Below are 14,177 nucleotides of genomic sequence, written 5' to 3'. Positions count from 1 at the left end.
AGGGAAGACTCCTCAAGGGAACCACTCATGCATTCGTGGAGGATGAGAACAGGTCTGACTGGAAGACAGAGACCTGGGCTAGGGTTCTGTAGTCAGTCTTAGCTGAAGTCGAAAAACCTTAGAGCTGTAGAACCATTCTCTGTTTTCCATCTGTGGCCAAAGGCCTGGTAACCCAGAAATGGGACTTGGGGAGACTTCTGCAGGAAGTACTGAGGTCCCCATGATCCTAATGTATGAGGCCTGAGGAGAACATGGCCCCAACTTGAGAAGGGAGAAGGAAAAAATCTCTTTCTGTCTGAACCCTCAGCCAAATGGATGGCACCAAGTTGGAGTTCAGATCTTCTCATTCTCCTGACCCCCATGTCTCCCTTCTCCACAAACACCCTCCCAGACAAAGCCAGAGGACACTTTGCCAGGTCCGTCTGTGGGACTTAATCCAGTCAAACTGGCATTTGACACTAGTAATCAAATTTAGGGGTTCTCATGTAGCTAATGTCATGTCTGGGGCCAGAAGGTTTGTGTCTGGGGTTTGTGCAGAAAGCCTGGCCCTTTGCTATAGAAAAGACCCATGGTAGGGCAGCTGTTCCCTCCCCCAACCAAAACCAAACCAAACCAAAACAAAACTCCAAGAGAGGAAATGGGAGGGAGGGAGATAGATTGACTGGAGGCTTATGTAATTTAGGAACGGGTCATGAATTCCAGTTTACACTTAAGCAAAGGGGAATAGACTCCTTAAGAGGGGGAACATTTAAAAATTCAGAACATATTTTAAAACCACTACAGGGGGAATGAGAATGCCCCTACTGTCTCTCATTTGCTGTCCCGGCCAAAGGTGACCTTCTAAGGCAAAGGCATGGCCTTGAAGGCGGGGGTGGGGGAACTACAGACCAGAGTGTGTTCTAGAAGGAGAGCAAGAATTACACCAACTGAATCACTTGTAATGAAATGGTGTACCTGGGGCAGGTCAGTGGGGCTAAGAGAAGCCGAGGTGGGGAATGGGTTCCAGGTAGAGGTGAAGGAAGACGATCGGGGTACGTAGGTATTGTTTGTTCAAGGCGGTTTGCTGAGTCCTGAATGGCTGGAACTGTCTTGATTGCATTAGGCTGAGGTTCCTTCTAGCTACTCTGTTAGCATGGACTAAGACTTTGCCTAGCAGACTTGAATGAATGGCAGCTGGAGCCCAGCCAGGTATGGGGTGGGTCAGCTCCACAAGAGAGAGGCAGATGTTCTTGGTTGCTGATGCCATGGTAACCTGCTTCCCCCACCCACCAACAACCCTGCTGCATTGGTCTGTGTTAGGTGCCCAGGGCATCGTCCCAGCTCTTAGAGAACTGTCTGGCCTTGGCATTTAGGCCTGCTTGAGACAGGCTCCTATCTTCACCTGGAGCCAGGCTGTCCAGGGCCTGGGAGATGCATTATATGCCTAGGATGATGGCATTTCTGAAGCTAAAATTGATCTGATGTGAATGAGTATGGGGACCATGGGATGGGATATTTGATGTTGGGCCTTATTAGAAATGTTTCCCACTCTGCCTTAACCTGTGACCTTGAGCCAGTGGCCGTGAAGGGCTTCAGACTGGCCAGGCTTCCAATAGTGATGTGCCTGGCCAAGATGCAGAGTTGAAGCAGAACTCCTTAGCTTCTCCAGGGTACCCTGACTTGTCATCTTATTTTGGGCCAAATGAGGTTCCTGGCCAGTACTTAGCCACTCCATGCCTACAGGGCCTGCTTTCTGGAAACCTGCAGGCCTGACTTAGGCCTGTCCAGGTACAGTGTCACTTGGTCTTCAGGTCCTGAGACCCCTTCTCCTCAAGACAGACAACTAATGACTGAATGGCCAGGGCCCCAGGGAGGTTGCTCATCTTTTTGCCTGGCCAATGTTTTTCCTCATAAAAGACCATCTTCCTTTATATTCATGTTCTGTCCTTCTGCCTGTTTCTGTCCACACAGAACGGGAACAACTTTTTCCCAGATAATTTTTTTTTCTAGATGGCCATATCATCAATGTGTTTGAATCTCAGACCAATGGTAATTAAAAAACACACAGCTAGTCGTTTTGAAATTCAACTGTTTTACATAATTGATTTTGCCTCCAGAGAGAGAGAGAGAGAGAGAGAGAGAGAGAGAGAGAGAGAGAGAGAGAGAGGAAGACAGAGAGAGGAACAGGGAAGCAAGCCGTAGAAGGAAGACAAGTTTCCACGCGGAACTGGAGGCAGCCGAGGGCCCTGCTTGACTCTAATTGCTGAAGATGCTGCCGTTTGTTTGTGCTAATGGTTTTCTGCCGAGAGGGCTAGGGAATGAGGCAGGGCCTTGGCGATTGAAGGGGAGGGGCAGCGTTTGTTTCAGCTGCACGGGGGGTATAATTCTGCTTTCGGGACAGGGTCTATTTTTCCTTACTATCTATCAGCATAAAGTACTTTCACTGAACACTTTGAATTACGGTTCCATTTAGAGATACTTTATTCATATTTAATTACAGGCTGCAGCACCAATCTTTAATTACCTTTTTTATAAGCCAGCTAGGAGCATCCAGTAGCGATCAATTATTGTGTATGTGTGTATGTGTTTGCGTGAGCATGGGAAGGTGGAGGAGCTCTGGTTAGAGAAGGAAAGATGGCTGTAGAGATGCTGGGGCTTGGTGGGCGGTGGGACAGGGGTTTGCCCGACAGATGCCTCCTGGTACCCTTTCTATGACTCCTTTGCTTCTGCAGGTGAAACTGAGAGTTTGGTTTAACCCCTTCCTGCTAGAGCTGGTTTAAATGCCGAGTTAGCAAATGGGATTAGGGGGTATCTTGGGGGCTTCCTCCATCCCCAGATGGAGGCAGGAGGTTGTGGGGGCAGCCCCTTCCTGTCCCTGGGTGAAATGGCAAGCCCGGCTTCCTCTCATTCTGGAGATTAGGATCTGCTTGCCTCAGCCCTTTCCTTCCTCCACTTCCCTGTGGGGAGCTCTTGGCAGCTGTTCCTGTCACACAGCCCTAGAGATGCCATGTCACTCTTGGGTGCAGTGACTCTGCAGTGTCCCCGCAATGACACGGGCTTAAAACTGGTTGTCCTTCTCTGAGAAGGAGGTGACACATTCCCTGGGCCAGGCAAGGGCTAGGATTAGGGAATGGGGCCACAGGAAGACTGGGCAAGGTTCACAGTTCTACCCTGAGAAGCGGACTCCTTGGGGGTCCTCCAGGCATTGCAAGTCTCCACAGGGATCTTTGTGGATCTCATTATGCAGTAGTAGAAGCTCTGCTTTATACTGAGCCTGAGTCCTTCCAATCAGGGGGCAGGGAGGGGCTGAAACCCACACTTTCCATGACTCTAAGGGGCCCTGGGCTTGGGTCTACCTCGGTCACCTCATCGGGTGCCTGATGGTGTTAGTTAGAGCTTCTTTAGTTGTCTCTGTTACAAAACTTTGCTCAAATTGACTTAGGCAAGCAAGCAAGCAAGCAAGCAAGCAGACAAACAGACAAACAGGCAAGCAAACAAACAAAAGGAATTATAGGCGAGGAATTGAGGGATGGCCAGATGAAAGGACGAAAACTAAACAGGATTGATTCCTCCTTTCTTGCCTTAGCTTCCCATGTCTCTGTTCTGTGACCCTTGGCATACCCAGAATTGTATTTTTCTTCCTAGTTTCAAAAGAAAGTACATCTACTCCCACTGTTTAAACAGACGCAGAAGAACGGAATATGATTGGGCTACTTTGAATTTGATTGGGCCACATATCCATTTCTGAGCCAATCAGGGTGACTGGGGCTCCTGAGGGTTCTGACAGACCAGGTGGAGGCCTCACCTGGAGTAACAGGTGGGCTGTGCCCAGGTAAAGTTCAGACATGGTTCATGCTTTCCCCATTCTGACAGACGTCCATTGGAGTGTTTGTGTTCGTAGCAGTGTGGGAGTGTGAAGGCGGAGCTGTTTCAAGGGGGAAACTAGGTTGATTCTGTTCTCCAGTGGAGAGAACACTGGGGTTAGCCACTCAGCAGGTACTTGTTTGACTCTATCTAGTTCCATCCCTGTACAAATTACAGGGGTAGAACAGTGGCCAGAGTAGCACCCCCCCAACCCTACTCCCGTTCACATGGCACCTGGGGGAGGTGGCTTCGGCGTTCTCGCATCCCAAGAGCAAGTCCATGATGAGAGTTCTTGTGCCGAGAGAGCCAGAGCAAGTAAGCAGATAGCAGAAGAGACTTGCCCTCAGGAAGTCTAGCACTCTCAGAGAAGGGAAAGGCAAGGAGATTAGACACACCATCCTGGTATCTAATCCACTGGAGAGCCGTCTCTCATGACCAACGTTTGAGACCCTTCCCTGATGCCTGGGTCTTGTCCTCTGCAGAATTTTGGTAAATGTAGTGGGAGGTACAGGAATGGTAGCAGGGAGGTGGAGCTATTTGTGATGTGAGAATAAGAGGGAGTCCTAGCAAACAGAATTGGGATGGTAGCTGTGTGACATTTGGCACCTCAGGTTTGAGGAAAGGGGCAGTGCTGAAGGGCAGGACAAGGTGGTTGCAAGTGAGGGAAAAAGCAGGAAAGGGGTGGGAAAGAGGACTGAATTGACCTTGAATGGGGAGTAGGGAAGCAGATGCATGTGATTAAATACAGTAATAGATTGGTGTGTATTTGTCTGCAAAAATAGAACTTTGAGGCTGCACAGGGCTTTAAAGAAATGGAGAGGATTTGAACCACAGCCTTTGCCAATCTTTTTTTAAATTTATTTATTTTTTATTAAAAATTTCTACCTCTTCCCCTCCTCCCACTTACCTTTGCCAATCTTTAGAAAAGTTTCTGGTGGGGGGGGCTCTCTTTCCATCTAGTAGGATATTTGTATTTGGACCATGCAGAGGTGACCAATTAGTCAGAAAGAACCAATATGGCAGTTCTAAAAGAGAAGGAAGGGGGGAAGAAAGCAAGAGAAGATGCAAGAGTCAGGGTGCACTTCTCACTTCATGCCGAGAGAAACTGAGGCACAGAAGAGGCAAGGGAACTCCCAGAGACTCATTTTAGAATCCTGCTAGGGTGTGACCAGGCCAGCAATGGCTCAGAAACCGTGTCGAGGCCGCTGCTCAGGTAAAGGTAACTGGTGGCTGTGACTCGAAGCCTTCGGCTCAAAGGGCCTTGAGCTGTCTAGGTTGGCAGGATTGGCATGTCTGCCCTCTGGCCTGACAGGCTGCTCTGGCTCTGGTTCTGTTAACTTTTCATGACCTGTGCGTGAAGGGCCAGCAGACACAGTGGTGGATTGTTAAATGGACTAATGATACACAGTCTTTCTGGCCTTTGATGGGGGTTGCAGGGCTCCCGTGCTCCTGTGCAGACATGCCCTTCATGTGTGTCTTCTGTCCTGTCTTATCCGTGTGTTTGGTGTGGATTCTGGCCATAGCTAAAGTGCCAGCTGGGACCCACACAACCAGTGGGGCAGTAGATCTGCTGTGGAACACTGGACAGCTCCGGGGCATCATCTCTCTGCCTCACCCTCTCATTAGGTTAGGCCACCTTCCTCTCAGTGACTCTCTTCTCTTTCCCCTCCTGGCAGATCCATGATTTGTTCCTGAGCTTCGATGACACCCCCCTGGGGGCAGCCTCTCTGGCCCAGGTCCACAAGGCAGTGCTACACGACGGTCGGACTGTGGCCGTGAAGGTCCAGCACCCGAAGGTCCAGGCGCAAAGCTCCAAGGACATTCTCCTGATGGAGGTGGGTGCTTCCCCCTTTCTCTCTCGTTTTCTCCTCAGGAGCCTGACAGCCTCCCAGATACTTACTCAGGCTGGTGGGTGGACGGTGGCCCTCTCAGGAGCAGAGTGGGAGAGGAGAGCTGAGGCACGACCAAGGCTGTGTCATAAGAACTTGGAATCACACCCTGGTAAGGCTGGTCATTTCTTGATTTGTCCTGAAATACTCTGGGATGTGTATCGGAACCCGATGAGCATCTGATAGGGCCGAACTGATTCAGGTCCTGATGGAGACCTGAGTCACAGGGAGGCCTCCAGTGAGGTGCGGTAGACATGAGAGGACCCAAAGGCGATCTCCTCAGGGGTAGGCAGAGATGCATCATAATGTATTAGATTATAGCTTAAGAATGTACATGATGAGCCAAGCACAGAAAAATGATGTGCAGATCACATAGAAATAGTTATGCGGATGACTCATTTGCTTCTATGATGTTTGTTTTGAATTAGCAAACTTACATTCTTGCAAATGACCCTAAGGAGGTTCCAAGAGGGCCTGTGTACTCCTGGAATCTTCTACATGTGTGTCCAGCAAGGGAGGGAACGTATGTGCTCCTATTATTGGAGACGAAGCCAATGCTCATACATGGAGGTCAACGGTCTGTTGATCCCACATGTCCCTCTCCTGCCTAGTCTCTCTTCCTTTCCTTCCTAATCTAGACTCAACCAAGGTCTCTTCTCACTGTGTGTTGCTGAGGGATTCTGAGTAAGTGAGCTCCGTCCCTACCTTCCCGTTTAGTACAGGAGACAGGTATGTAAACAAACACTCATCCAGTAGGATCCTGAGCTCCCAACCACGGGAAGGCACTGTGTCAGGATGCGGGGCGTTGACAAGGGGGCTTCCCTGCAAGGCTAATGTCCTTGCGGACTTGAAGGACTTATGGCACTGCTGGCCAGTGCAAGGATAGCCTAGCGTGTGGGAGGGCCCTGAGGCTAATAGGAGCAGGAGGAGCTTGGAGAATTCCACTAACTCAGATGGTGGGAGGGGTTGGAAGTGAGACTGGGAAGATAAGCGGGGCAGGAGAGGCCCCTTATCCCAGGCCCAGGTGTGGAACACTGGCCATAGTCAACAATGACGTACTTGTGTGACTGACGGCGTGTTCAGTATTCAGTGGGGAACCATTTAGAATTCTAGTCAGGGAACTGCCATGATCAGATATGCACTGGAAATAAAAGTGTATGGGCAGTCGGGAGGATGCACTGGGAAAACACAAAGTCCGGATAGTCCATCTAATTGAAGGCTGCTGTGTTGGTGTGAGAGAAATAAGGTATGATGCAAGACAGTGTCACGGGGGTAGAGGAGGAGTCATCCGGACTTTGTGGCCAGCTCTTTGTGGGGAGGGGCCGAGGAGGAGGTAGAAGCATGTCTTAGGTTTCTGGTGTAAGATGGCTCAGTGGTTAAGAGTACTGCCTGCCCTTCCAAAGGTCCTGAGTTCAGTTCTCAGCAACCACATGGTGGCTCACAACCATCTGTAATGAGGTCTGGTACTCTTTTGAGGAAGAGACCTGGTCAGTCGTCCTCATCAACTTAGACCGTGAAACCCAATATGAACAAGTTCAGTAGAACCAGCATATACAGGCCGCCTGTGCATGCTTCAGAAAAACAAAACAAACAAGCAAACAAACAAAAAAACAAGCAAAAAGCTTTGCCTATATATTAGCTAGAGTCTAGTTGAGGAAATTGTTCTAGGTTAGAAAAGTAATGAGTATCTGAGGTTCCAGAGGCATATTGTAATGGAAACATTGTGGTAGCCATTTTGGAAAGTGGAGTATTCCAGAATTTCTTAGCATTGCCAAGTGGAAGACCAAATCAGGAAGGCACTGAAAAGGCTATTTGGGGTTGGGGGATCCTAGAAGTGTTAGGAAGAACAGCTATGAAGGTGTGAAGGTGAGAATTGAGACCCAAGGAAGTGGGGCACAGTATACAATCATCTTGTCCAGTGTTCACCCATGGGAGACTGGGGAGAGTTAGTCCAAACTGTAGACTTCAGTGCTCCAGAGACACAAGGAGGCCTTAACTGATGGGGAGGGATATGGGAGACTCAGCAGAGAGACATAATTGAGAAGTCAAGTCAGCGGAGGGCCTTCAAGAGATTGGGCACCAAGAACACAAACACATTGGCCTTTGATGCGCCTTTGCTTTGTAAGTAGAAAGCAGTGAGGCTGTGTATAAATGAGTGTGTGGGGCCCTGGAGAGGGAAGGGGAGGTGGGCAGCAGAGTGTGTACCAGGCTGATAGCCTCTATTTTTTCTCTGCTGTAGGAGGCCAGACCATCTGCCAAGAATGAGAGGGTAGGAGGTGGCACTGGAGGCTCGAGGGGGTGAAGGTTTGGAATAGCTGCTGCGTGTCTCTTAGAGGGAGTAGATGGGCTGAAGGACCAGGACCACTGAGTGGCCTTGGTCCCATGCTACAGACCTAAGGTTTTAGAGAATCTCTTGGTGACTTAAGACATGGTCATAAGCAGGAGAGAACAGAAGCCAGGAAGGATCCGTGGGTTTCTGATGGTTCTAGAGTCAGGCAAGAGCCTACCTTTGCCCAGCCTAGGTATCATAGCCCCAAGGGCCAGGGGGAGGACTGTCACTGCTCTGCTCAGATCCTCGCTGACTCCTTAAGGAATGGTGGCTGTAAGTCAGTGGCGTTAAGAATAGTAGTAAAAGTTTGTCATCATCCCTTCTTTGTTGGGATGCATGCCTGGCGGGTCCTCTGCAGAGCACACAATGTCCTCTTGGTAGTGACTGGGAGGGTTAGGGTTGGGAGCACGGGAGGACCTGCTGCTGCTACCCACACAGCCATCAGCAGGAGCAGGACCAGGCTGGGTCTTTGGTGGGAAAGTTACCATAGTTACCATTCTCCACCAGGAAACCCATTAGAAAACTTTGGTTGTTTGACATCAGAAATCAGTTTTTTCTTCCAAAGTCCAGATCTAAATGGTATCTTTATTTTAGGAATGACAACCCTAGGGAGGTGCGCAAGTCTTCATGGCAGGAGGAAAATGGTTCATTTCTAGGGGATACTAAGGCCACCTTAGGTACCAGAAGCTTGTGGGCAGGTGTAGGTGGCTGGTGTAGGTTCTGCATAGATTGCTGGGCTTCATTCCGCACCAATTCCAGGTGTCGGGTACCTTCAGGCTTGCCTCTTACTGTTGGAAGGCAATCTGATTAAAGTAATTCCTACTAAAAGGAGAAGGACTAATCGTCTTAGCCTCTGGATATTTGCTTTTTTAGGAAGGCAAGCTTATGAATCTGAACATATATCTCATCTAAAGATAGAGGCCACAGTGGCTTCCTAGATTGAGACTTTTGAGAGTGAAGAGGTGAAGACTACAGGCTGTCCCAGCTAGGACGCTTTTGGCTGCAATTATTAGAGTGCCCATAGAGAATCGAGGCAGACGGAATACCCATACTCTCTCACATGGGGAGGCACCTGTACCAGCAGTCCCAAGGTGACTAACCCGACTCCTCATTGTGGTTTGTAAGGACCAAGGTTCTTCCCATCTGTAGTTGGCCACCGGCTTCCTCAGCTTCCTGGCTTGTCCTAACAGTTTTCCTCACATGCCCCCAAACAGCTGCACACCTCTGGTATCACTCAGATGCCAAAGACGGCTGCTTTCTCCCTTACATTCTTCCCCTGCCCCCACCCCCAAAAGGAGTCCCTGGGAGTCTCTTCATTTGTTGTTGCTTGAAGTAATAAAACTCTGACTGTCCTGGCACTAACTGTCCTGGCAAGAGGAACGAATCCCCTTGAATGGCACAGGCCCGTCCAGCATCACCTTCTCAGTGAAGCCTGTCTTCCCTGATTGACAGGAAGATGCACTAGTATCATCTTAGTCAGAAAGGTGGGTGGGGGAGGTGGCTCCCGGGTTGGTCCCTGGAATGCGTGCCACCCTGGGGTTTGGTGTTTTCTGCAAACCAGGCCATACCCTTGGGGATGGGGGACTGTCTCTGGGACAGAGCGTAGCGAGATGGCAGAGAGAGGGAAGTCACTCAGAGCCCAGCGCCTGACAAGTCTGATGACTCCAGTGACTTTGTGCAGACGAGAGAGGCTCAGCCAGGGACGCGTTTCAGCTTTGTCATTATCACCCGCTACTGTCCCTTGAGCAGTCGGGATAACTCCACTTCTAGATGCACCGCTAGTGATGCTTATTGATTTGTGTGACTGCTCAGAGCCAGACTAATTGGGCCCCAAGATTGGAACAGTGATTCAGCAGGCAGGACCGAGGGGACGGGCACCATCTTTCCACCTGCGGGCCAGTGCCGCAGTTCTCTCCTGCCCAGGGTGGTGGGAGCTCAGCAGGCCATATGTACTGCCGTGGTCATTGCTGGGGTACTTGGTGGCCTCTAAGTTGGTGGTGGTGGTGACATCCCCAGTTCCCACAGCACCACCCTATGTCACCCCCTCACACTCCTGTTGCCTATAGACCTTCTGAGACTGATGGAGAACAACCCTCGCTCTGTCAGCCCCTAAGGATCTAAATCGTGGCCGATGCCGGGCCATGCATGTGGTCTAATGCATTGAGCTTTCCGGCCCGAGTGCCAGTGTCTGATCTATTGCTTGATGTCACTTGGCCTTTCACAGGGTCTTCTAAAGAAACGGCTGGTGACAGTTCCGTTCTTAACTTTTTAAGTAGCATTTCCACAGTATCTGTCATCTGGTTTCTTTTCTAAATGGGTGGATTGAACAGTGGGTGGCTAGGTAATTCCTGGATTGGCACAGAATCCAACAGCTGATTTTAGTTAAAAGAAACAGATCCATAAATATTCAGGGATGTAAGCCATCCCATGGGCAACCGTGTTCACTCTGTTCTTTTATGCTCTGAAAGGCATGAGCTTTAATAACTAACCTGAAAAAAGATAAACCCGGCCAGTGGCAGGTGTTTACACAGCCCCGAGCTGACCGTCCATCCTGGAACACCCGTCTTTACCAGCGCGGACCAGTGCGGGCCTTGTCTCTGTGCTGCTTTCCGTGGTGTGGTGTTTATCTTACAGCGCCCGATAGCAGTGACCTCCGCTGTGCTTTGCTGATTGCACAGTTCTCTCTGCGCCTTACCCGAGCTTCCTCTTTGTATTAGCTCACGCTGTCTCGTGGGAGACAGGGCTCCAGGAAGGACGGAGAAAAACCTGGGTCCAGATTCAGGCTGGGCGGGGAGATACTGTTCCAGGGGTGCTCAGGGCGCCCAGAAAGTGGGCAGAATGGTGGAATGAGCGTGTCTGCAAAGTTCCTGTAGCATACAGCTGGCACATTATGAGCATTAAGTGACGAGTGTTTTCTTTCTTTCTTTTTTCCAATTATAAATAAATGTCACGGTGGCTGGGCATGGCAGTGCATGACTTTGATTCTAGCACTTGGGAGGCAGAGGTAGGAGGATTTCTCTGAGACTAACCTGGTCTACATAGCTAGTACATCCAGGGCTACTTTGGATTAAGAGATCTTGTTTTTAAAAACAAACAAACAAATAAATGCCATCACTTGTTTTCAAACTTCCACGTTATTCTAGTTTTCCATTGTATTACTGTATGTCTCACAACTGATTTTTCTCTACTGTGAGGCAAATTACTATATGGGAAAATAATTTCATTATCTTTAGTTTTCTTTTCTTTTTTGGTAGAGATTCTCAGTATGTAGCCCAGGCTGTTTGTGAACTCAGAGCAGTCCGGCCTCAGCTGCTCTCGTGCTGGCATCACTGGGCATGGACCACAATGCCTTGCTCTGTTTTGATTACTGCACCTTGAGGGAGGCATTAGTTGCTCACTGTTCCTTGATTCCAGATTTGGAAGCAAATTCTGTTAGAGCTCAGAAGTAACCCTGTTCCCACCCAGATCTCCAAAACAAAACCTCGCCCCTTCCCATCACTCAGCTGTGCATGTAATTGTCTGGAAGAGAAGATGGATACCCTGAAATATTCCCGTGTTCGTTTGCTTTTCCATTTCTCCGTTCGTGTGAGTGCCCAATAGACATCTGCAAGACTTGAGTAAGTGCTGGCTGCTGGTGCAAACACTGGCTGCTGGGAGGGTTTTATGGAGGAAGTGTGTTTTGGGGAACAATTTTAAAAAGGCAAACAGAAGACAACACCTGCTTTATTTTAGTCAGTTGCATCTGTCGTCAGAGAGAAACCAAAATGAATCTCCTTAGGTTGGGCTCCTAGACGGGTGTGCAGTGAATAGAGAAGGGGGAAGGGGGCGTTCATGACTCTCGTAAGCCATGGGAAGTGAGAACAGCAGCTAACCCTCTCGTACCCACGACCCCTCCTTCTTCTGCTTCACCCCGTGGAGCAAAACTGCACATATCCTGGGCTTCATAAATGACATCAGGATTTCAGGTTGGCCACCTCACGTAGGGGGCTGGTGACCTGCTGTACCTGCGAGACTGACGACTTTTCTAACAGGTCTCTCGTTAAAAAAAAGTACGTGTGCTGGGCAGTAGTGATGCATGCTTTTAATCCCAGCATTTGGGAGGCAGCAGCAGGAGGATCTCTGTGAGTTTGAGGCCAACCTGGTCTACAAGAGCTAGTACCAGGACAGGCCCCAAAGTTACAGAGAAACCCTGTCTCGAAAATCAAAAAAAAAATGTGTATGGTGTGTGTGTGTGTGTACGGGTGCCTGCATGCCATGGCATTGCATGGAGGTCAGAAGACACTCTGGATTTTGGGGGTTGAGCTCAAATCATCAGAATTGTACAGTTGAGTTTACCCACTGGCCTGCAAACCTCTCAGTTTGAAGGACAGAGTCTCCCTTTACAGTTTAATTTTTCACAGTTTTCAGGTGTCTGTGGCTTGGTTACCCACAGCCAACCACAGTCAGTACAGCACAAGAAGGTATTTTGAGACCGCGTTTGTATAACTTTTATTTCAGTATGTTATCACAATTACTTATTTTCCTTATTCTCTTGCTATGCCTCAGTATGAGTTATAAGCCTTTATGTATAGGAAAGAATAATAAATAAAGGGCTTGGTGCTGTCTGTAGTTTGGGTGCCCTCAGGATTCTTGTTTTCTCCCCTGGAAAGAGAGCCTGTGTAACCACTGAGGGACCCACCACCCACAGAATGGAACCCAGTTCTGTGAGTACTGTGAAGATTTTGGGTTATGAACTAATGTACTAATTAGTTATTAGCAATGAATATTAATAAAGTGTCTGCCTTTGTGATGAATGGCATAGAGTACTAATGGTGACCAATAGCATTAGGAATGACTAATTATATGAATGGTTAGTGATGGAAAAACCTTTAAAATGCCTTTCAGTATGCTTGGATATTAAGAATAATTAAAAATTTCATAAGTAGCGCGAACACACAGAAAGCAGTGAGTAATGGCTGCTTGGTCAGCAGCTTCCCCCAGTGTAGACCTGTGTAGGCGACAGGTACCGCCCGGTGTATACCTGGTTTGGCCCAAGAGGTCAAGTCCTAACTGGACAAGTAAGGGACCTCACTAGGCTGCTCTCCTGCACTTCTAGGTGAAGCCGAGCATTCAGACCTGAGCAAAATGCCTACAGTTTTGTTGTTTGTTTGTTTGTTTTTCTGAACTTGCACCCAGAAAGAGGAATTCAGTTGCTTTCAGTAGCCTTGGTGCCCCAGGCTGGACTTAGGTCTAGGGCAGCCACTTGTATTTTTGTGTGCTTGCTCTGTCCCCACTGACGGTCATCTGAGGACACCTGATGAGAAGCGGTGCCTGTAGGTGTCATGTCCAGGTGCCTGGGTCTGACGCACAGTGCCCTGGCCCACTGGGTCACTACCCCCTTCTTGTTTCATGCAACGCAAACAGAAACACAATAACCGAAGCCAGTTGGTGTAAGATCACAGGTCTAGCCGGTAAGTGGCTGGACAAGACTGAAAAGAAATTAGACAATGTCCCAATGTAATTAAAAATTGTTTTGTTAGAAACTGACCATAGTAACCCCGTGTGATGGTTCTAAAACGGCACCTGGTACATCACAGAGATCACAAGGTTTCAAAACAAAGCAGCAAGTGCCTTTTGGGTGATGGCTTTCGAATAGATTTTGATTTCTTTTTCTCTCACATGTGTCTAGTACAGTGGGCATAATCTGAGACCAGCACAAATGGAGGCACAGAACCAGCCTGTCAGTGGGGGTTCATAGAAGGAAAGTAAAGGTGGAGAGTGAGGGGGGCATTGACACCGAGTGCCCACACCTGTGGGGGTGTGGTATGTGCTTGGCTCCTCTCACTGGGTTCTTGTCCTCTGCCTCTGATGTTTAACACACATCTCAGACTCGCACCCAGATGCCAGATAGACCCTCAAACTCCCATCTTCATCTCATCCCTCAAGAAGTTGTGGTGAACCCAGTGCCAGAATTCTAAGTTTTTCATCTAGGTGGACAAACCATTGTCTTGTCAAGCCTGTAAGATTTATTTATTCCATTTTTTAAATCATAAAAGTTCTTGTTTTGTGAAGGCACAGAAAATAAGACAGGGTGAGTATATTTCTTATAAAAAATGCTGGGGACCAGGAGTGTTTTA

At 48.8% G+C, this 14,177-nt stretch overlaps 1 protein-coding gene across 7 annotated transcripts in view; it reads left to right on the top strand.

The window, feature by feature from the left end:
- The window catches only part of Adck1 (aarF domain containing kinase 1), a 92,718-nt gene that overhangs the window by 56,972 nt on the left and 21,569 nt on the right, over positions 1-14,177 (top strand). For all 7 annotated transcript variants that reach the window (XM_087911591.1, XM_087911597.1, XM_087911590.1 and 4 more), the window contains exon 5: positions 5,520-5,678. In XM_087911591.1, coding sequence (XP_087767717.1) covers positions 5,520-5,678 — 159 coding nt within the window. The remainder of the gene's footprint in view (positions 1-5,519; positions 5,679-14,177) is intronic.

The sequence above is a fragment of the Myodes glareolus genome, chromosome 11, assembly GCF_982192425.1.
Source record: "Myodes glareolus chromosome 11, mMyoGla1.1, whole genome shotgun sequence".
Classification (NCBI taxonomy): Eukaryota; Metazoa; Chordata; class Mammalia; order Rodentia; family Cricetidae; genus Myodes; species Myodes glareolus.
The sequence above is the reverse complement of the archived record's forward strand: the minus strand, read 5'-3'. Positions and strand labels throughout refer to the sequence as shown.